The sequence below is a fragment of the Neovison vison genome, chromosome 11, assembly GCF_020171115.1.
Source record: "Neovison vison isolate M4711 chromosome 11, ASM_NN_V1, whole genome shotgun sequence".
Classification (NCBI taxonomy): Eukaryota; Metazoa; Chordata; class Mammalia; order Carnivora; family Mustelidae; genus Neogale; species Neogale vison.
In genome coordinates, this window is record NC_058101.1 from 118,607,360 (window position 1) to 118,628,940 (window position 21,581).

The 21,581-nt window shown below is 39.9% G+C and overlaps 1 protein-coding gene across 4 annotated transcripts in view; it reads right to left on the minus strand.

The window, feature by feature from the left end:
• Positions 1-21,581, minus strand: part of HERC3 (HECT and RLD domain containing E3 ubiquitin protein ligase 3) — a 123,657-nt gene that overhangs the window by 51,112 nt on the left and 50,964 nt on the right. For 3 of the 4 annotated variants that reach the window (XM_044224518.1, XM_044224519.1, XM_044224522.1), the window contains exons 4-11: positions 18,164-18,323; positions 13,305-13,381; positions 12,048-12,269; positions 10,978-11,069; positions 9,742-9,872; positions 8,814-8,974; positions 6,561-6,637; positions 1,644-1,768 (exon numbers count right to left, since the gene is read on the minus strand). In XM_044224518.1, coding sequence (XP_044080453.1) covers positions 1,644-1,768; positions 6,561-6,637; positions 8,814-8,974; positions 9,742-9,872; positions 10,978-11,069; positions 12,048-12,269; positions 13,305-13,381; positions 18,164-18,323 — 1,045 coding nt within the window. Of the gene's footprint in view, positions 1-1,643; positions 1,769-6,560; positions 6,638-8,813; positions 8,975-9,741; positions 9,873-10,977; positions 11,070-12,047; positions 12,270-13,304; positions 13,382-18,163; positions 18,324-21,581 lie in introns of those variants that run through there. The other variant, XM_044224521.1, reaches the window with a different exon arrangement.

The window sequence follows — 21,581 nt, forward strand, 5'->3', positions numbered from 1 at the left end:
TTGTTGTGGAGAAACACTGTGTCTCAAAATGGACAAGTACTTAAATTTTCCATAAGTCGTGTTAAAATCAAAAGTACCAAAGCGACTGAAAGAACGACTCTTGCACTGATTATCATCTTGAACATCCTTCCACCATCAACCATCTAAGATATTCCCCGGCTCATCTCCAAACATATAATCACAAAAGAAAATCTCAGCTGTTATCTCCCAAACACAGAAATTGTCTTTGCAAAATAATAAATGAACAACCATTTCCTTCTATCGCGTTTCCTACCTGAGAAAGAAAGTGAAAATGAGTGTTTATCCCTATTACCTATATAACAGAGGTTCTGGGAAAACAGCTAGTTTCTGAGGGCCCAGAAAAAAGCTGTGTGTGAAGAGTCCTGGACCCTCTCAGTTATATATGGAAAAGGGAAGAAATACAACAAAAACGTGGTTAAGGAGGGGGTTGCGGTAATTGCTGGTAATGAAAGAATCTGGCTCAAGAAAGTTCTCTAGAGATCACTTCCTCCATCCCCTCATTTTATAAATAAGAAAACTTCGAATGAGTCAACTGTCAAGGTCCCAGCAAAGGGGAAGCCACCTGCCGGCACCTGGATGAGTCTTGTCCCCTTCCCTTACCCCTACATCCTCCCAGACTGAATTCCCTATCAGAGCCACTTAGGGTTAGAGAAACTCTGAGGACATTAGCTGCTGGAGGTCATTCCCAAGGATCCCTTGGTATACCCCAAAGTTTAGGGCCCTGGTCATTTGCCCTACTATACTCTATGTCACAAAGCAAGATGTATTATACCCATTTCAGTGTATACCACTGAGTAGACAGAGTGTGATTCATTCATTTACTAGATTCTGCAGAAAAATGAAAATGCTAAGGAAAGTCAATGAAAACGCATAAAAATGTGCAGGACAGAATTCTCCTTTAAAATAAACTTGATCAGGGGCACCTGGGTGGCTCAGTGGGTTAAAGCCTCTGCCTTTGGCTCAGGTCATGATCCCGGGGTCCTGGGATCAAGCCCCACATTGGGCTCTCTGCTCAACAGGGAGCCTGCTTCCCCCTCTCTCTCCACCTGCTTCTCTGCCTACTTGTGATCTCTCTTTCTGTCAAATAAATAAATAAATAAAAATCTTTTTAAAAAAGTAATAAAACAAAATAAACTTGGTCAAAGGCTTCAATCCTTTTCACTTTATTTTCTCAACCTGACATTAAAGTGCCATCTCAGCTAATCATTTTCAATGTAAAAATGCTACATATTATTCAAGATTAGGTAAGATAACAGCTGTCTTACTTTTGGGATACTTCGGGTTATGCAGATGAAGAAACTCTTGGGGGCAAACAACCATAACCCTGAGCTTTTTTTTTTTTAGCAGAAAGGCCAACTCACCTTCATCAGTCAGAATTTTTAAGATCTGAACAAGGTAAGTTTAAGGGACACACTCTGAGAGAATGGGGGAACAATCTATTGTGTTTTCTGGGCCTAAGGACACTAAACCCTCAAGAAATATGTGGCCAAAAAAAAAGGATTCCCTAAAATAAAAAATTCCATGTATATTTACAACCTCAATACGGAAGTAAGGGAAATTACTAAGCTAGAACATTCCAATATACCCTGGAAAAAATAAAATGAAAACAAGCAGCCACATACTTGATTGTATTTGCATTATTGTGTTCTGAGAGTTTTTGTCTCCAAACTGCTATGGTTTCATCATTTATTAAACTGGTGTAATGTGCTTGGTTCATCGTCCTGAAGTCAACGGCAGGGGAAGAATTCTAGAGGATTAAATAAAACAGTAAAAAAGAGAAATTATGTAGGATGGATCTTTTCTCTTTCTGCTGACATATTCTCCATTTTGGGTTTCATAGGAGCGGGGGTACACTGCCCACATACCCCTCTTCACTCCCTCACCACTGCAGGTGTCAGCTCCAGACAGTTACGGCTGGGCTGCTCTCCGCATTTCGAATTTCTGAATGCATTTCGAATTTCTTAAGTTCCGGTGCTAATGGTTCACCCCTTCAACATCTGGTGGGAGGAAGAGGTGGAGTACAAAGGCCTAGCTCCCTCCCATCTACTCAGGACTGAGGAAAAGCCAACCTGACCTCAGAGCTCCCAAGGAGACTGGCTGAGGCCTCTGTTACACTGACCTGCAGTCTCTCCCTCTGCCCAACCCCACCTCCTTCATCCCCAAATAGATGCCCTTCTACCCCCCCACCCCGAAAAACTTTTTCAACATAAATCTCAGTCTCAGAGACTATTCACCAGAGAAACAAGCCCAATATGGCTTTTCCACACTTCTTTCCCCTCTGCTTTGAATCTCTATAACCTCAAGGTTTTTAAGGTAGTAATCGTTTGCCATAACTATTCAACTAACTCCGACAAAATATATCATTAAAAAGTTCAGTTATAATGTACAGTGTAATCTATGAAAGCTTAATGCCTTTCAATTTCTTGTTCCAGGTATACAGTTATACATTTATAAGAAAGCTAGCAGAAAGGACATGTCAATAATCACCTTAAAAATTCCCAGTGCTACTGGGTATTTACCCCAAAGATATAGATATAGTGAAAAGAAGGCCATCTGTACCCCAATGGCCACGGTCGCCAAACTGTGGAAAGAACCAAGATGCCCTTCAACGGACGAATGGATAAGGAAGATGTGGTCCATATACACTATGGAGTATTATGCCTCCATCAGAAAGGACGAATACCCAACTTTTGTAGCAACATGGATGGGACTGGAAGAGATTATGCTGAGTGAAATAAGTCAAGCAGAGAGAGTCAATTATCATATGGTTTCACTTATTTGTGGAGCATAACAAATAGCATGGAGGACATGGGGAGTTAGAGAGGAGAAGGGAGTTGGGGGAGGTGAACCATGAGAGACTATGGACTCTGAAAAATAATCTAAGGGGTTTGAAGTGGCGGGGGGGTGGGAGGTTGGGGTACCAGGTGGTGGGTATTATAGAGGGCGCGGACTGCATGGAGCACTGGGCGTGATGCAAAAATAATGAATACTGTTATGCTGAAAATAAATAAAAAATAAATTTAAAAAAAATAAACCCATTCTCACTGCAAAAATAAATAAATAAATAAAAATTAAAAATGATAAAAAATTCCCAGTGCTGCACAGCATTCTATATCCTTTATTCAGAAAGATCTAAAAAAATAAAATAAAAAATAAGCACTTTTATTTGCTAAAATGTATCTTATTCAACTGATATTTCCCAAATCCTGTTCCTGATATAGAACTAAGAAAAAGTTGAAAGTGCTTTATATCCCCATAACTGTCACTAGAAAAATAAGAAACAATTATATTAAACCATTCATCCATCAATTCATAAGATGATTGTTTTTTTTTTCTTCTTTGTACCGACACATAAAAAGACAACTTCCATGTTTGGGTTATGGACATTGGGGAGGGTATGTGCTATGGTGTGAAGTGTGTAAACTGACAATTCACAGACCTGTATCCCTGGGGCTAATAATACCTTATATCTTAATAAAAAATTTAAAAAAATTTTTTAAAAAGACAACTTCCAAAGTAAATTTTCTTGGTTACATCCCCTAGTTTTGAGTTAAGATATCATAATTAGGGGAAAGAAAGAGCACATGTAACAAGTAACAAATTGGAAACGTTTGCCAACATTTCTGATCATCTGGGTCTTGATCATACTTTACTAAAATGGCCACAGACAGTTATAAGAGAACAAAAGTGGAAAATCACAAGATAAAGCGGACACTTGGAAACAAGCAAGACTGCCCCTTCACCCTGGTCTTAAAACTACTGTTGCCTACTTTTTAATGACTCTCCCCATTCACAGGGAAGCTGAACATAGCAGAAAGTATCTAACACATACTTACTATAAAATAAATATGGAACTATTTTCTTATTATTCATCATACATCCAATAAACTACAGGTGACTTGAAGTATAATCTCAGAATCACTTAAAGACCCAAGAAAAGGTTATCAATTTTCTGTGCCTTCTAATTATATACAGGCCAAAAAAAAATTTGATCTAAGGCATTTCCCAACTTTGGATCACCAGAGCTTTCAAAATCTTGACGGCTAAGTCACACTCTAGACCAACTAAATCAGAGTCTTGAGAGACATCAGTGTTTTTTTAAAATCCCCTAGGTGATTTCCGTGGGCAACCAAGGTTGAGAATAACCGTTGGGAAAAGAAAATTATGTCACCTAGGCTGGTTCGCAGGCATATGAGCGTAAACACGCACAAACAAGCACACCTAACATCCTAAGCACATTCCCTCTTCAAGCCTATGCAGCAAACAACATAAAAGGAAAAGGAGGGACTATGCCCTGCACTCCCTAAATTGCCAAGACGTGGAATCCAATGTAGGAAAGCAGTATCCGTATGCAACTCTCCTCTTCCCCTCTTCTACCTGAGACCTGGCATTAGCGGAAGGAGTTGCATTTATAAAAATGGAGCCTATCATAATACAGACGCTTTCTCTTAGGTCGTTAAGTGATTCTTCAGGTGTTATGGTAACGCAGAAAACACGTGATTTTCTCAGTCTAAACTGTGTCTAAACTGTCTGTTTCACAGTGTCTAGGTAAATATGTACAGCCTCCACTTTTTTTTTCCAATTTATTTATTTTCAGAAAAACATTATTCATTATTTTTTCACCACACCCAGTGCTCCATGCAGTCCGTGCCCTCTATAATACCCACCACCTGGTACCCCAACCTCCCACCCCCCCGCCACTTCAAACCCCTCAGATTGTTTTTCAGAGTCCATAGTCTCTCATGGTTCACCCCCCCTTCCAATTTACCCAAATTCCCTACTCCTCTCTAACGCCCCTTGTCCTCCATGCTATTTGTTATGCTCCACAAATAAGTGAAACCATATGATAATTGACTCTCTCTGCTTGACTGATTTCACTCAGCATAATCTCTTCCAGTCCCGTCCATGTTGCTACAAAAGTTGGGTATTCATCCTTTCTGATGGAGACAGCCTCCACTTTTAAAGAGAAAGAGTAACACCTTCCTAAGGGATAGTCAACTTTTAGTTTCTTTTTTGTTATCTTATATTTTTAATGCAGACCACTCTTATTAGTTGTTTAACTTTTCACTGTCCTATTTCTCTAATATGACATTATTTTATATCCTTTGCATCAATGTTGTTTTCTAGTCCCAATGGTGCTAACTGCAATACATTTTAAAAACAACCCCTTAGATCAGATCTCATATTTATAAAAGTATAAAACTGACTTTTACACTGGCTTTCATAAGCAAATTAAAATTGGATAATATTATTCAAGTCAATTTCTTAGGGAAATGAATGCTTCAAACTCTACTTATCGAAAAGTTACTATCCTACAGAGACTCAGTGCTTTTTGTATTTTATTTCACTGGCATTTTGAAGAAATGCAAAATAATCTCTGTTTTCCTCAAGATTTCTCTGTGAAGCACTGAAGCTGGGCCCAAAATAGGTCTAAAGCAGCAGTTCCAAATCACCCCAGATGGCAGCACTAAACAGAACCTTCTCCAGGCTCCTGACCTGGAAAATATCTAGTTGTCAGTTTCCACTGTCCAACCTGCAGCCTCAGGCTCCAGCATAACCTCTTCTACCAAATCACGGACTTTCACTGACTAGAAGGCAAGAACACTGTGTATTTAAAGATGGCAAAGTATCAGATGAATGGGGAGAATTTCTAGGACTCAAAGGGGCCACCAGTCTCCACAGTTCCTATTTTCTTCCCAACCAATTCTGACTCCTCTATCATCACAAACAGCTCTTCCCTGCTGTTCCATGAGAGGGTAAGGATCCATGCACGATATATAGTAGGTCCTCCCTACAAGCTGGTTGAATAAAATCGGGTGGGGGAGGGGAGAAGAGGGGAAGGGTGGGGAGGGGAGGGGAGGGGAGGGTGCCCAAAAGCAAGGAAGGGAGTGGAGGGCTGAAAACAGAACTGTGTTCCAGGTTTCAGAATGACTTCCCTTGTCCAGGAGGAGGGGAGGGATTATTGCTCTGTCACAGATTATTACCTGGACCATATTCTCCTCTACCTGCAATGCTGAAAGATACTAGAACATCATTCTTCCTGACTTACCCACTAGAGTGACGAAGGACACAATGTGAAATTTTAGTGTGGTGTTATGAGCAGATGATAAATAATAAAGGATATCTTAATATTGCATCATCTCTTTTATATTTAGCATATACTCAATCACATCAAACAAACCCACTAAATTCTCAAGTACCCATCATTTGTTGCTACCTAATAGGGAAGAAAGGGAAAGTCAAATAATGCCAAAGTATAAATTCTCTAGGCCTCCTTAAATATCTTTTGGAATAAATGTAGACATAAACATATGATTTTAAATTATAAATTAGAACTCGATGATTAAAATACCAGGAAAATTACTGGCACTTCAAGGAAGCAAAATGGAGAGAACATCTTCAAGATCAGTTGGTTTACCTTAATAAGATAAAATTGGTAGAAACAAAGAGTAATATTGCTCTCAAGTAATTATTTATTAAAATAAATACTGGTTCACCATTATTCCACCCCCAAAATAATAGTCGAAAGAATTTTTTACCTCATATTTGGAGCAAAGTACAAAAGTTTGGTCTCCTCCAGAGAAGATTTGTTTAACAATATGGTATTTAAAGCGATCTGTCAAAAAAATTTTTTCAAGAGCATATTTTTCAGTAATTAAGCTTTTTCCTTGATCCCCTTTCCTAATACTCCAAAATATGCTTCAGACTGCTTTCCTATCCATTTTATTTATGTCAAGGAAGAAACCTCCTCTCCTGGCTCTGTGCCCAAAACTGTTTCTACTTCAATTAAAAATAAATGTACAAAATGGTATACTCCCCTCCAACTCTACCCCAGCCCCTCCCCAACAGCAAGCTAGGATGTTGTTTCCATTTTTCATTCTAATCTTTCCAGCCACTGATGTGCAGTCTAAAACGGTCACTAGAGGAGCCTGGGTGGCTCAGTCGTTAAGCTTCTGCCTTCAGCTCGGGTCATGATCCCAGGATCCTGGGATCCAGCTCTGCATAGGGCTCCCTCTCGGCCAGATGCCTACTTCTCCCTCTCCCACTCTCCCTGCTTGTGTTTCCTCTCTCGCTGTCTCTCTCTGTCAAATGAATAAATAAAATCTTAAAAAATGAATAAATAAAAGTCACTGATATCAACAGTAACACTGTCTGAGTGCGCTGTTCTCCAGCCCCTCCAGGACGACGCTTGTCCTCCAAGGACCTCCGTTTCCTACTCTCTGCTTTATCTCCCATCCACAGTGGCCCTCCAACACCGCCAACATTGCTTTCATTCCCAATACACCGCACTATCCCGTCTCTACATCTTTTCCTTCCACCACCCTCAGTGCACAGTGTACTTTCCACCACAGTGCCTCCTACAGCGCGGCGGCCACGGTGCTTCTGTGCTACTCACTACTGCCCACTCTCTCACAGTCCTCTACCTGCCTAACTCCAAATCAGGCTTTAAGACACAGCTCAAACTTCCTCTAACCGGAATACTCCTAGATGCCCTCCTCTGTGCTCCGACACTCCCATGAAGGGTCCTAAAACCACAGCCTTTACATGATGAATTGAAATTTACCTACTTACGTTATAAAATCATTTTGGCAGACATCCAAACACAAATTTATGATCACACAAGTTAGGTTCTAATCAAACTTCAAAAAGTTGTGATTTCAAATTAACCTATACAACACCTGAGTTTATGAAATTGCTTTTTTTTTTTTTTTTCTTAAATACATGCATTCCCGGCATGTCTACAACACCTTGGTGTAAAAGAAATTCTCAAATGGCAGAGGACACCTAGCCATTCTTTTACTTTGGGGAACATCACCAAAACCAAATCTTATTTATTTTGTATTTTGAGTTCCACTGCATTTTTATATGCTCATATATTCATTCCATAAATCTTTCTTGACTGAGAAGTCTGTGCCAGGCCTTGTGCTGTATACAAGTTTTACAAAGAAGACTCAGTCCCCTGCACGTAAGTTTCTTATAATCTAATAGGAAACTTACGGTAGTTATTGTTTAAAAAAAATCCTAATCAAGGCATAAGTCACTTTATAGTCTTCAAAATCAAGTTATTATTAAATTACACTTCTTTTTAATGACTCTCCAGCTTCTTGTCAGCTGCTGGATTCATTATTTCAAGTCATTCATACTGAGTGACTGACTTACTTTGATTTCCAATGAAATGAACACTGTGTTATTTAACTATTTTTTTAAGAGAAGAAAACAATGGCATAAAAAGAAATCATGTCATGTTATGACCAGAATAGCAAAAGCAAAAGGAAACTAACAGCATAAGCATTGAGCACAGGCTCTAGAGTGAGGCAGACCTAGTTTTAATTCCTGCCCCCAAAATCTCTGTGATATTGACAAGTTACTTAACCTCCTTAAGACTCAATTTCCCCCTCTACAACATGAAATAATAACCACTAATTCTTAAGGTTGTTTTCAGTGCTTAGCATAAGTAAGTAATAGAGCTTAGTTACATAAACATTAACTTTTATTAACAGCAATAATAACAAATAAAACTTATACACCACTACCAAGGTCCCTAGGGCCAAAATAACGTTTTTGGGTTTTTTTTGCTTACTCTCAGTTGAGATCTCTAGTATCTCAATTATAGACCCTCATGCATAGTAACTACTCAAATAACTGTAGATTAATGTTAAAAAAAAAAAAAAAAAAGCTCTCATATGCATTTCCTCCAAAAGACTCCAAGGTCATATATAGATATGTGCTCTATAAACAATATTTTGTTATAATATAAAATAACATTACATTCCAATGAAAATCGCTCTTACCGGCTCTGGCTGAAAGCTGGCCACTATGAGCGGCCCAGTACCCTTTCACAGGGGATGGGCACTTAACGTTACAAGTGTGCCCTGTTCCTAATTGACCTCTTGCTCCACAACCAAATGCATAGATGAGTCCAGAAGAAGGCACGAAGGCTAGGGTGTGTTGTCTGGGGAAAAATAAATTCATGTATCAGCATAGTTTCTACTGCTAGTGATATACACTGAGACTGACTTTGAGCCCCCCAACACGAGCACAGCACTGTCTCTGGGTACCCCCTAGAAATGCCCCACACTGACTTCTGACTGTTTTTGCAGTGGCTGGCTCTCCATTATCTCTAAGACTCTAAGCAATGAGGAAGATGGCAGCACTTGGAAAAGGCTGAATGACCAGCTGCATCAGGCCTTTGAGATGACAGGGAAGAAGCAGGGTAGACCAGGCAAAATTTCCAAGAAGTCCTTTGAGGCTCTCTCACTTTCCTTTCTTCATGTCTTCTTCCCTGCTAGTCTTTATCCCAAAATAAGTCTCATGTCCCCATCCTGCTCCCCTCATCCAAAACCTGTCTTTGCCACACTCTACTCAGATCAGACTTTCTCCAAATTTCACTGTAGCTGTGTATGCAGCCAAGATCTCTTAAAATGCTGGTAGTCAGAGGGGTGCCTGGGCGGCTTGGTCAGTTAAGCCTTCGCCTTCAGCTTAGGTCATGATACCAGCGGTCCTGGGATTGAGCCCTACATCCGGGCTCCAGGCTTCGGGCTCAGCAGAGAGTCTGCTTCTCCTTCTGCCCCTCCCCCTGCTCTCTCTCTTTCTCTTAGATAAATAAAATCTTTTAAAAAAATTGTTAATGATTAAGTCTAACCACATGCTCTGTCATTACAAAGACAAGATTCATTTCAAGGTCTTAACAGACACTAGGAAGCTCTTCAGGGCACTCACCTGCCACAAGCAATCTGTGTTACTTCACTGCCCATCAGCTCCAGAACTCTTCTTGGATTAACCTCATCATTCATGGAATCATGTCCAAGTTGTCCACAGGAACCCGCGCCAAAGGTAAACACACCTCCACTCTAACAAGGGAAAAACATGACATGACTACATTGTATCTCTGAGTTTTGAGTACACCCCTTGAAAAGCCTCTGTACACAAGATTCATATCACAACAGTGTGTACAAGAACACGACACTCACTTGATTATTCACCAAAATGCCTTCTTTGCAATGTTCATTAAGTAGAAAAGTAATTAAAAAAAAAAAGAAATTAAGAACTACATCTTTATGGACCAAAGACAGCACTGCTCAAGGGACCATGTGCCATCTGCAAATTTCCAAAGCACAATGATGTGCTAGGAAGCAAAACAAAATGAGGGGAAACAGAGATAGGTGAAATGAGATGACTTTGCACAATCACTCATATATAAGAAATTAAATGCTCCACAACCCATTGGTAAGTTAGCTACTTTTTTTTTCCTTTACAAATGAATTTATTCTAAAATTTTTTTCAATGATGACTGTTTAAGATATCATTTACCTTTTTTTAATAACTTTTATTTTTTATAAACATATAATATATTTTTATCCCCTGGGGTACAGGTATGTGAATCACCAGGTTTACACACTTCATAGCACTCACCATAGCACATACCCTCCCCAATGTCCATAACCCCACCCCCCTTCTACTCTCAACAGTTAGCTACTTTTTAAAAATTTTTTTTTATTTTTTTATAAACATATAATGTATTTTTAGCCCCAGGGTTACAGGTCTGTGAATCGCCAGGTTTACACACTTCACAGCACTCACCACAGTTAGTTACTCTTTAAAAGCTGTGCTTGAAGAAATGTTAAGACATTTTACTAAAGTGAATCTTTAACAGTATTTGTTCAATATAAAAATACATTTTCGTTCTCTCTGCATGTGATAGTTTTAGAAAAAAGAGGTTGATAATTCTAAGACATGAGGTACATTGCTCTGTATTTTTCACATATTTAAATGGTTTTAGAGGAACACAGAATGTTGCTGTATACTATACTTTAAGGTTATTTATACTGAACTGTTTTTAAACACCATCACTACTCTAAAAGATGCTATCAAAACTAATCGAGTAACAATCCTCATCTGTGCCATACCCAACACCAAACCATCACAGAACAAACCCAAACACTCTGAGTCCCTTACCTTTGTAAGGACTGCTGTGTGTTCTTCTCCACAACTAATATAGACGACTTTCTGCGTTCGTAAGAGTTTCACATGGCAAGGAGACTCTCGATCTACAATAAGAGAAAAATCAGAACGTCACTCCCATTAGTCTTGAGATGAAACGTACACAACTATCTTAGCGTGACTTTTGGGTCCTCCTGGATCCCTGACACATACGCAGCTTTCTTCCTGCACATCCACTGGAGTATCTAATGTACACCTCATTCTGAACACATCTAAAACCTAATGCATGGTTTCCCCACACTCCCCAACGCTGTCCACTCGCCAGCCCCCAACACACACACACACACAGACACACACACACACACAGTTTCCCTCATTCCATAAATGGCAACTTCATCCTCCCACTTTTCCTCTCTTTCCTTCAACCACATACCCAACGATGAGCAAAACCAACTGACCCCCCCTTCACAGTATATTCATAACCAACTTCATTCCCACTGCCTCCAAACTGGTCTTCCAGCTTCCCTGGGGCCTGCGCTCACCAAAGTTAAATTGGATCCGTCTTCTCCTCAAAATATTCACTGTCTTCCCCTTTCACTGACGGAAGCCACACTTCTTCCTTTGCCTTCCATGGCCCCACATCATCGTGCCTATACTACCTCTCTGAGCAGCTCTGCTGTTCTTTCCCTCGCTCATTCCCCTCTTGAACACACCACCTATCTTCCCACAGTACAGACTCCACACACCCCGCTCCCTGTGACTGAAACGTTCTTTGCCCAGATAGCTACATGTCCCCTTTCTCCCTCCTGACCTCCTTTGGGCTCTGCTCAAACATCTTATCAAAAAGGCCCTCTCTGGAAACCTTATATAAAACAGGACACCATCCTCTCAAACACATCTGACGTACTATACTTCCACCCACCAGCGTGCAGTCTCCACAAAGTCGAGCGTATCATCTGTTCTGTTCACTCCTGCACCCTTAGAACCTAACATGGGGCCAGTGCACAGCAGATTCTCAAGAAGCATGTGTTAAACAGATGAAAGTGTTTTTGAACTAAAGAGATACATACAAAGACTTTACTTACCTTCTTCATCACTGAGCCCTAGCTGTCCTGCATTGTTCATCCCCCAGCCAAAAACTGCTCCTGAGAGAGACAGGGCAAAGCTGTGAGCTCCTCCTGCAGCCACCTGAGCCAGGGGGATGCCCTCCAGGGACCTCACCCTCTGCGGGCTGGCTTGGGAGGGGAACTCCTTTCCCAGGCCCAGTTGCCCGTGGCTGTTCTTTCCCCATGTGAAGAACTGACCATCTGAAATAAAGACAGGGTGACTGGTGTTACCAGACATGATACAAGTTCCTTTCACAAAAATAACCTCGTAAGAACAACTTAGTGGCCCAGGAGAATCATTTGTTAGTTGCTCCCCTTCAACCTACCAAACCCTCCTGAGAGCAAGGGACAGAGACACTTCAAGCTATGAAGACTGCCAAAACCTGGGGCACCTAAGTGGCTCAGTGGGTTAAGCCTCTACCTTCAACTCAGGTCATGATTTGGGGTTCTGGGATGGAGCCCCTCGTCGGGCTTTCTGCTCAGCAGGGAGCCTGATTCCTCCTCTCTCTCTGCCTACCTCTCTGCCTACTTGTGATCTCTCTCTCTGTCAAATAAATAAATAAAATCTTTTAAAAAAAAAAAAGACTGCCAAACCAAAACTCCCATTTGTCATTACAACAGAGAGATAAATTGAATCTTACTGCCCTTCAAAGGCTATTAACATTTATATAAAGAAAAGAAAAAATTAAACGTGTAAGCTAATTTAGTTGTGACTAGGCCAGTTACCGGGCTTAGATCCACTAAGGGAACTGAACTAATTCTAACCACACCAAGATCATGAACCCCAGGACTCAGGAGGTCCAGGCTTCGAGCTGGACTATCTCACAGAGCATCAAGCATGGCATGTTGGTACAGATTTCCCATCAAATTTATTCTAACATGGAATACAGTATTATTTGTGAACTTAGATTTCCCTAACTCCCTCCCTCCTTTTCACTTATTTGGGAGCTTGAGAATGACTAAAGCTAAGAAAAACCAATCTTCCATATGTTCAAGAACACTGAGGTTCAGTCCTGCCTCCTTCTCATCCTTCCCTGAGAGAGCAGTGATGAATACCTCCTTCACTGTCCACACCCCAAAAAAGGTATGAGCAGCACAAAGGCTGTCTGAGAAACACCACTGTCCGACAGGACCAGTGTGGTAAAGGGGTCCAGTTAGATAACTTCACACACAAAGGCCAAGAGAAATGGTTCCCAAATTAACATAACATTAGCATGTATTTCAATGCTATATTACCAGCTGCAAGAGCCAAGCAATGCCAGTTGCCACAGGAAACTTGTAATATCGTCTGCTGGTTCAGCTTCTGTATTAACCTAAAACAGAAAAGGCTTTCTTCTTAAAAAGGCATTCTCAAACAGTGACGAGAAATATTCCCAACCGTGGTAATAAATAACAAATTTCCTAAAAGACTTTTTAAAATTAAATGCATAATCTTACATGATATAATTCTATTAGATCTTTCACTAACTTCCTACCTCTTAGGCAGTTACAAACAAACAAAACAAGAAAAAAAACACACCTGCACTTAATCCCATTACCACATTCTTGTTAATTCCAACCTTGTCATCTCTAGTCGAGGGAAATTTGGAATAAGCTATAGAAGAGAGATCCCTAGAAATGTGGCTGCTGTCTATGTGGTTTTCAAAATGAGGGCAATGCAATGATCCAGAAATTCCACTTCCATGGATACATCTAAAAGAACTGAAAGCAGGGTCCCAAAGATATCTGTACACCCATGTTCAGAATAGCATTATTCACAGTGCCCAAAAGGTAGAAGCAACTAAAGTGTCCATTAACAGATAAATGGAAAAACAAAATGTGCTGTATTCATACAAGGGAATGTTAAACCAACCTTCAAAAGAACGGAAATTCTGCATATGCTGCAATATGGGTGAAACTCAAGAACATTATGCTAGGTGATATAACCCAGTAACAAAAAGGCAAATACTGGGTGCCTGGGTGGCTCAGTGAGTTAAAGCCTCTGCCCTGGGCTCAGGTCATGATCTCCCAGTCCTGGTCCTGGAATCAAGCCAGCATCAGGCTCTCTGCTCAGCAGGGAGCCTGCTTCCCTTCTTCTCTCTCTGCCTGTCTCTCTGCCTACTTGTGATCTCTGTCTGTCAAATAAATAAATAAAATCTTAAAAAAAAAAAAAAAAGGGCAAATACTTTATGAGTGCACTTATGAAAGACACCCAGAGTAGTCAGAGTCATACAAATCAAGTTTGACGCTGCTTGCCAGTGGCTGGGAGAGGAGAAATGGGGAGCTGTTATTTAAGGGGTACCGACTAACTTTTACAAGATAAATTTTTGCAACTTCTGGATATTATTTACACAACTACATAAATAGACTTAATACTACTGAACTATGCATTTAAAAATGGGTAAGATGCAAAATCCCATGTGATGTGTATTTTACCACAATTTTTTTATCACAATTTTTAAAAAATAAGGACCAAACCCAAATTCCCTAGGATAGTAAGAGGAAGATCGTAGAGTCCTTTTCAAATCCTGCTCCTCTGCTTGCTCATGTGAAAGACACGGACAAGAAAAGCACTTATTTCATAGGGTTGTGGAAAAAACAAACGAAAAAAGTCCACGTAATGGTGCTCGGTGCTGGCCCACAGACTTGGGCACCTGGGAATATCTCCTGCTCTCTAATGTAATAGCCTGCAAGTTGCCACCATCCTCTTCATTAAGTCTATGCCATGGGAACAGAAGAGCCAGACGGCTATCCTCTCGGGAGAGGGGCATCTTAAAAGACAGAGGCCAGTGTGGGAGCAGATTATTTCGAGTGACAAGCAGGTATTACTTTTGTTACTGTTTCCTTTTCTCACATACAAAAAGCTTATGAAACAGAACTGATATACAAATTTAGTATCTAATAGAACCCAACAATTTTTTATTGACTCACATGCAGTTGTAGAAAATAATACAGAGAGAGCCCTTTTACACTTTGCCCAGTTTTCCCCAGTGGTGACATTTTCTCCGACTAGAATAATCAGATCATAACCACGATACTAACATTAATACAATCTACAAATCTTTTCCACACTTCTCCAGTTTTATTCGTACTCAATTCTGTGTATTAATTTTACCATCTGTGTAGGTTCATGTATCCACCACCACAGTCAAGGTACTGAGCAGCTGAACACCGTAGGATTCCTCCTGCTAAACTCTTAGACCACTACTCCCCTCCCCTACCCTTAGCCTCCGACAACCACTAATTCACCCACCATTTCTTAAATTCTGTCATTTCAAAAATGTTATATAAATAAAATCATATAGTAGGTGACCTTTTGGGATTGCATTTTTTGCCTCTCAGAATAATTCCCTGGACATTCATTCAAGTTATACAGTTATCAATAGTCTGTAGACCCCAACTCCTTTTTATTTTTTTTTTTAAGATTTTATTTATTTACTTGACAGAGAGAAATCACAAGTAGATGGAGAGGCAGGCAGAGAGAGAGAAGCAGGCTTCCTGCTGAGCAGAGAGCCCGATGCGGGCCTCGATCCCAGGACCCTGAGATCATGACCTGAGCCGAAGGCAGCAGCTTAACCCATTGAGCCACCCAGGCGCCCCCCAACTCCTTTTTAAACCTGGAAAATGCATTACTGCCTAGGGGACCTATGTTTCAGAAATTTCATGCAGTAACAGCCCTTTTTCTCCTGGCCAGTTTTCACGCAAATTCCCCACAATTCTCCCTTTATGGGTTGACTGCTAGCCTTGTCACAAATGTCATAGTTGGTTATAGAAAGAAAGCAGGTCAAAAGAACAAGAAACAATAGGGAAATTGTAGCCTTGCGTAGAGAGGAGGGATATGTAAAGAGTGCAAACATGGGATGTGTTTTACCTATGCATCTCATTCTTTCCTCCTAGTAACATAAGGTATACAATAAGGTACACAATACAACACTCCACTTTTTTTTTTTAAGATTTTATTTCTTTATTTGACAGAGATCATAAGTAGGCAGAGAGGCAGGCAGAGAGAGAGAGAGAGAGAGAGGGAGGAAGAAGAAGGCTCTCCACTGAGCAGAGAGCCCAATGCAGGGCTCAATCACAGGACCCTGGGATCATGGGACCCTGAGCTGAAGGTAGAGGCTTTAACCCACGGAGCCACCCAGGCACCCCCAATACTCCACTTTCTTTCTTTTTTTTTTTTTTTAAGATTTTATTTATTTGACAGACAGAGATCACAAGTAGGCAGAGAAGCAGGCAGAGAGAGAGGAAGGGAAGCAGGCCCTCTGCTGAGCAGAGAGCCCGATGCGGGACTCGATCCCAAGACCCTGAGATCATGACCTGAGCCGAAGGGGCTTGACCCACTGAGCCACCCAGGCACCCAACACTCCACTTTCAACTGAAGAAATCAGGGCTTAGACAAGTTAAAAGAATTTGCCCAAGGTCACTCACCTAGTATTAGAGTGTGAGGGCAGTTTGACTTCAAAGCTATGTTCCTTTCTATAAGACTAGAGTATGAATTAAGAAATTTATGTCAATTAAGTTATAACATAAAATTATACACAGACCAAAGTCTCAGAAGCCATCCATAATTTAGACATGGCTATTGAAAATTAAACTGCTACTATAACACAGGCTACTTCATTTTTAGAAATGAAATGCCATTAAAAATCTTTAAATCTCTGGTCATCAACAAGTGAAATATTTTTCACTTTACACTATATATTCAGATTTACACTATAAATCTTTTCCCTAATATTTACATAATTTCATTAAAATATATACAGTAGCCTTTTTTTTCTTATTGCCACTCTCTCTCTCTTCCCCAAAATTCAACTAATTTTTGGAAGAATGAATCCAAGATATTACCTGTTCTAAGTCAGGAAATGAATCAAATCACGCTTACCTCCATGTTCCTCTTTTCCTTAAAACAGCTTTTGATTAAAGTGACAAAAATCTAAGAAGGGCAGAAAAGGAAGAGGAAGAAGAGTATTTTGTCCTTTAAAGGGGACAATAATTGGGCTGGGGTGGAGAGGTCACTTATTATACAGCCTTGTAACAAACAATAAATGTGCTGGACACCCTTAACAATGGTGATGCAAAAATGCATAATCCAGGTCTAGTCATCAAAAGTTCCCAGCTTTGTATGACAAACAGTCATTAAATAAACAGTTACAGAGATGTGCAAATATGACAGTAGGGGTGTGCTCTATGTTGGTCATCTAAAAGAACAGGAATAAAGTATGAAAATAAGTGAGTGGCCTCTCTGATCACCAAGAACCCTCCACAAACTGAGACTCCATCCCCTAAGGAGAGCATCTGGAAGTAACTTCAGTATTTCAAATATTTACTTAGTGGTGAAGCACCTGTTGGATACTTTATTAAATCATCTAATATCTGGAAATAAACTAAATATTTAAAAGTCTTAAAACCACTGTATTAGGGGCACCTGGGTGGCTCAGTGGGTTAAGCCTCTGCCTTCAGCTCAGGTCATGGTCTCAGGGCCCTGGGATCGAGCCCCACATTGGGCTCTCTGCTCAGTAGGGAAGCTGCTTCCTTCTCTCTCTCTGCCTGCCTCTCTACCTACTTGTGATCTCTGTCAAATAAATAAATAAAATCTTTAAAAAACAAAACACTGTATTAGTATTTTTGTGTAAAAAAAATTTTGTACATTTGGTATTTTAACTGTTCGTAATGCTCATGATGGCTAATATTAGAAAATGGGTCAACCTTTTGATTTGAGTTTAGAGTCCTTAATTGAGTGATTGACTTAGGTCTATAATTTTAAGTTAAAGGTTAGGAAGTGCAGCAGGAGAAAAGATGCTTTTTTTATTCATTTACTGAATTCCAAACACTATGCTAACAACTAGGTTACTGGAATAAATAAAGTACAATTCCTGAACAACTCACATTTTTTTTTAACTGGAGACAGACACTTTTATAAATAATTACAGTTTTTGTGACAAGTGCTATAAAGTATAAGGCACAGGAGTAGCACCAAAAACACAATAACAATGACAAAAAATAGCAATTAAAGAGAGAAAGCAGAACCAAAGCAGAGTCTCACAAAGCAACAGCAGGAAAGAGTATTTATAAAACTGACTTCTGAAAACTCAAATTCCTGTCTGTGACCTTCTTACCTGGGCACTGCCACCGAGTCTTCAGTCGTCATGAGTCCTAGTTGACCGTCACTCCCTGCGCCCCAAGAAAACAGCTGGCCCCGGTCACTGAGGGCCAGACTGTGAGACTCGCCACATGCCACATGGACAATGTGCTGATCTGCCAAAGCTCCAATTTGCTCTGAAAGAGACCAAACCAAGGAGGAAGATATAGAGCCTAGAAACAGGAATCACACAAGATTTTCTTACACAGCATTATCCTTCTAGGCAGTTTTGTTTTTCAGAAAGAACCACTAAATCTGAGTATTTATAGAGATGATAAATTTCATACATTTCTACAAGTTATCAGTTCAGATCCCTGCTCCACTGGGTAGCATATACGCCTGTAGCAGCCATACATCTCAGACGTTCTGCCATGGGACTGGTGCTTCTCTCCAGGGAGAAGCCTGAAGGTTTACTATTTGGAGATACTGAACCAGAGAGGCCTGGAGATGAGTGAGAATGAGGCATATTACTTAAAGTAGTGGGACTGAGTGAAATTCTGCCCGGGAACAATAAGACTCATTTCCCAGAGCCCGCCCTCCCTCCCTAATCCAGAAAATACCTTTTTCCCCAACATTCCAGAACACAGCCTCATACATATTGAGCAGAGAAAATGGAAAATTTCTCTAAGAAAAAAGGCCCAAAAGAGAATATCCACAGATACTGACATCTGTGGGTCCTCCAAGGAAATGTCCAGCTTCCTCTGAGTTAACAAGCTTTGCCCTCACACAGCTCCACTCACGTCTTAGAACCACACTCTTAAAAATAAAGCTTTGGCAAGGTTAATTACATATGAGGAAAATGTTAACATGAAAGAAAAAGAGGAAAAAAAAAACAGAATATGAACTCAGAAGATAAGGATCATGCTGGGAGCAGAAAAAAAATTTAAGTTGTTAAAGAAACAGAAGATAAAGACCATTCAAACATTTGAGGAACAAAATCGCCTTAGAAAATGAAAATATGGCAGCACAAATTAAAGACAAAACCCCTTCAAAAGCAGAATGGGAAATAAGTATTGAAGAAATTCCCACAACTATATGATCAACTAATCTTCAACAAAACAGGAAAGCATATCCAATAGAAAAAGACAGTCTTCAACAAATGGTCTTGGGAAAACTGGACAGCAACAAGCAAAAGAATGAAAGTGGACCATTTCCTTACACCACAAACAAAAATAAATTCAAAATGGAAGAAAGACTTAAATGTGAGACTGGAAACCACCAAAATCTTAGAGGAGAACACAGGCAGCAGCCACTTTGACCTTGGCCAGAGCAACTTCTTACTAGACATGTCTCTAAGGGCAAAGGAAACAAAAGCAAAAATGAACTATTGGGACTTCATCAAAATAAAAATGATCTGCACGGGGTGCCTGGGTGGCTCAGTGGGTTAAGCCTCTGCCTTCGGCTCAGGTCATGATCTCAGGGTCCTCAGATGGAGCCCGTATCAGGCTCTCTGCTCGGCAGGGAGCCTGCTTCCCCCTCTCTCTCTCTGCCTGCCTCTCTACCTATTTGTGATTTCTCTCTCTCTGACAAATAAATAAATAAAAAATTTTTTTTAAAAAAACCGTCTACACAACAAAGGAAACAATCAACAAAACTAAAAGGCCGTCTATAGAACGGGAGAAGATATTTGTAAGGGACATAGCTGACAAGGGGTTAGTATCCAAAATCTATAAAGGACTTATCAAACTCAACACCCCAAAACCAAATAATCCAGTTAAGAAATGGACAGAAGACGTGAATAGATATTTTTCCAAAGAAGACAACCAGATGGCTAAGAGACACATGAAAAGATGCTCAACATCACTCATCATCAGGGAAATACAAATCAAAACCACGATGAGATACCACCTCCCACCTGTCAGAATGGCTAAAATTAACAACACAGGAAACAACAGGTGTTGGTGAAAATGCTGAGAAAGGGGAACCCTATTACACTGTTGGTGGGAATGGAAACTGGTGCAGCCAACTCTGGAAAACGGTATGGAGTTTCCTCAAAAAGTTAAAAAGAGAGCTACCGTATTATCCAGCAATTGTACTAATAGGTATTTACCCAAAGGATACAAAAATATAGATTCGAAGGGTTACATGCACCCTGATGTTTATCAACATCATTAACATTATCATCAACATCAACAACATTATCAACAATACCCAAACTTTGGAGAGATGGCCATCAACTAATAAATGGATAAAGAATAAGTGGTATACACATACAATGGAGTATTACTCAGCCTTCAAAAAAAATGAAATCTTGCCATTTGCAATGATATGGATAAAACTAGAGTGTATAATTCTAAGTGAAGTCAGTCAGTCATAGAAAGACAAATACCATGTAATCTCACTCATATGTGGAATTTAAGAAAGAAAACAGATGAAGATATGGGAAGGGGGAGAAAAGGAGAAGGGGAAAAAACCGTAAGAGACTTAACAACAGAGAACTGAGGGTTGATGGAGGGACATGGGTGGGGAATGGATATTAAAGAGGGCACTAGTTGTGATGAGCCCTGGGTGTTATATGTAAGTGATGAATCACTACTTCTATTCCAGAAACCAATATTGCACTTTATGTTAACTAATTAAAATTTAAATTAAAAGAAAAAGAATTGAAGAAACTTTCCAAGAAATAGAACAAAAAGGCAAAGAGCAAAACAGAGAGGTTTAAAAAAAAAAAAAGAAAGAAATGAGGGGTTGATTTCAAAAGGTCCCATAATGGAAAAACAAGAACTCCATAAAGAAAATGGGGAAAACACAAGGTAAAACATTTCAAAGAAGAAACACAAGAAAAATTCTCAGTAGGACTTAAATTTCACATTGATAGGACCTATGAAAGACTCGGAATAATGACTGGTGAAAGACCTACTTCAGAGGACTTCATCTTGAAATTCTAGAACACCAAAAAAGACTCTTAAAAGCTTCTAGAAAGGAAAACAGTTTATACACAACAGAACAGGAATCAGAATGGCATTAGACTTCTCAGAAGCAATACTGAAAACTAGAAGATAATGGAGCAATGCCTTCACAGTTTTGAAGGAAAATGACTTCCAACAGAGAATTCTATATCTAACTAACCATGAATCAAATGTGAGGAGAGAGGGAAAAAAAAAAATAATTTTCAGGCATGTAAAGCTCTCAAAATATTTTACCTCCAAAGCTGCCTCTTTCAGAAAGTTACCATAAGATAATGCCTCCTAAAGAAAGGAAGAATCAGGATCCAAGAAACAGAAATCTTACATAAGAAGAGGTGAAGAACATTTCCAAAACAGCTATTACGTAGCAAGTCCATGAGGCAAAGTTGAAGGAATGTCTCCAAGGTGAAAAGTGAAATACAATCCGATGAGTTTTATATTGTTACGACTTTTACAATTCTGTCAGAAAATACAGAAGTTACAATGCAA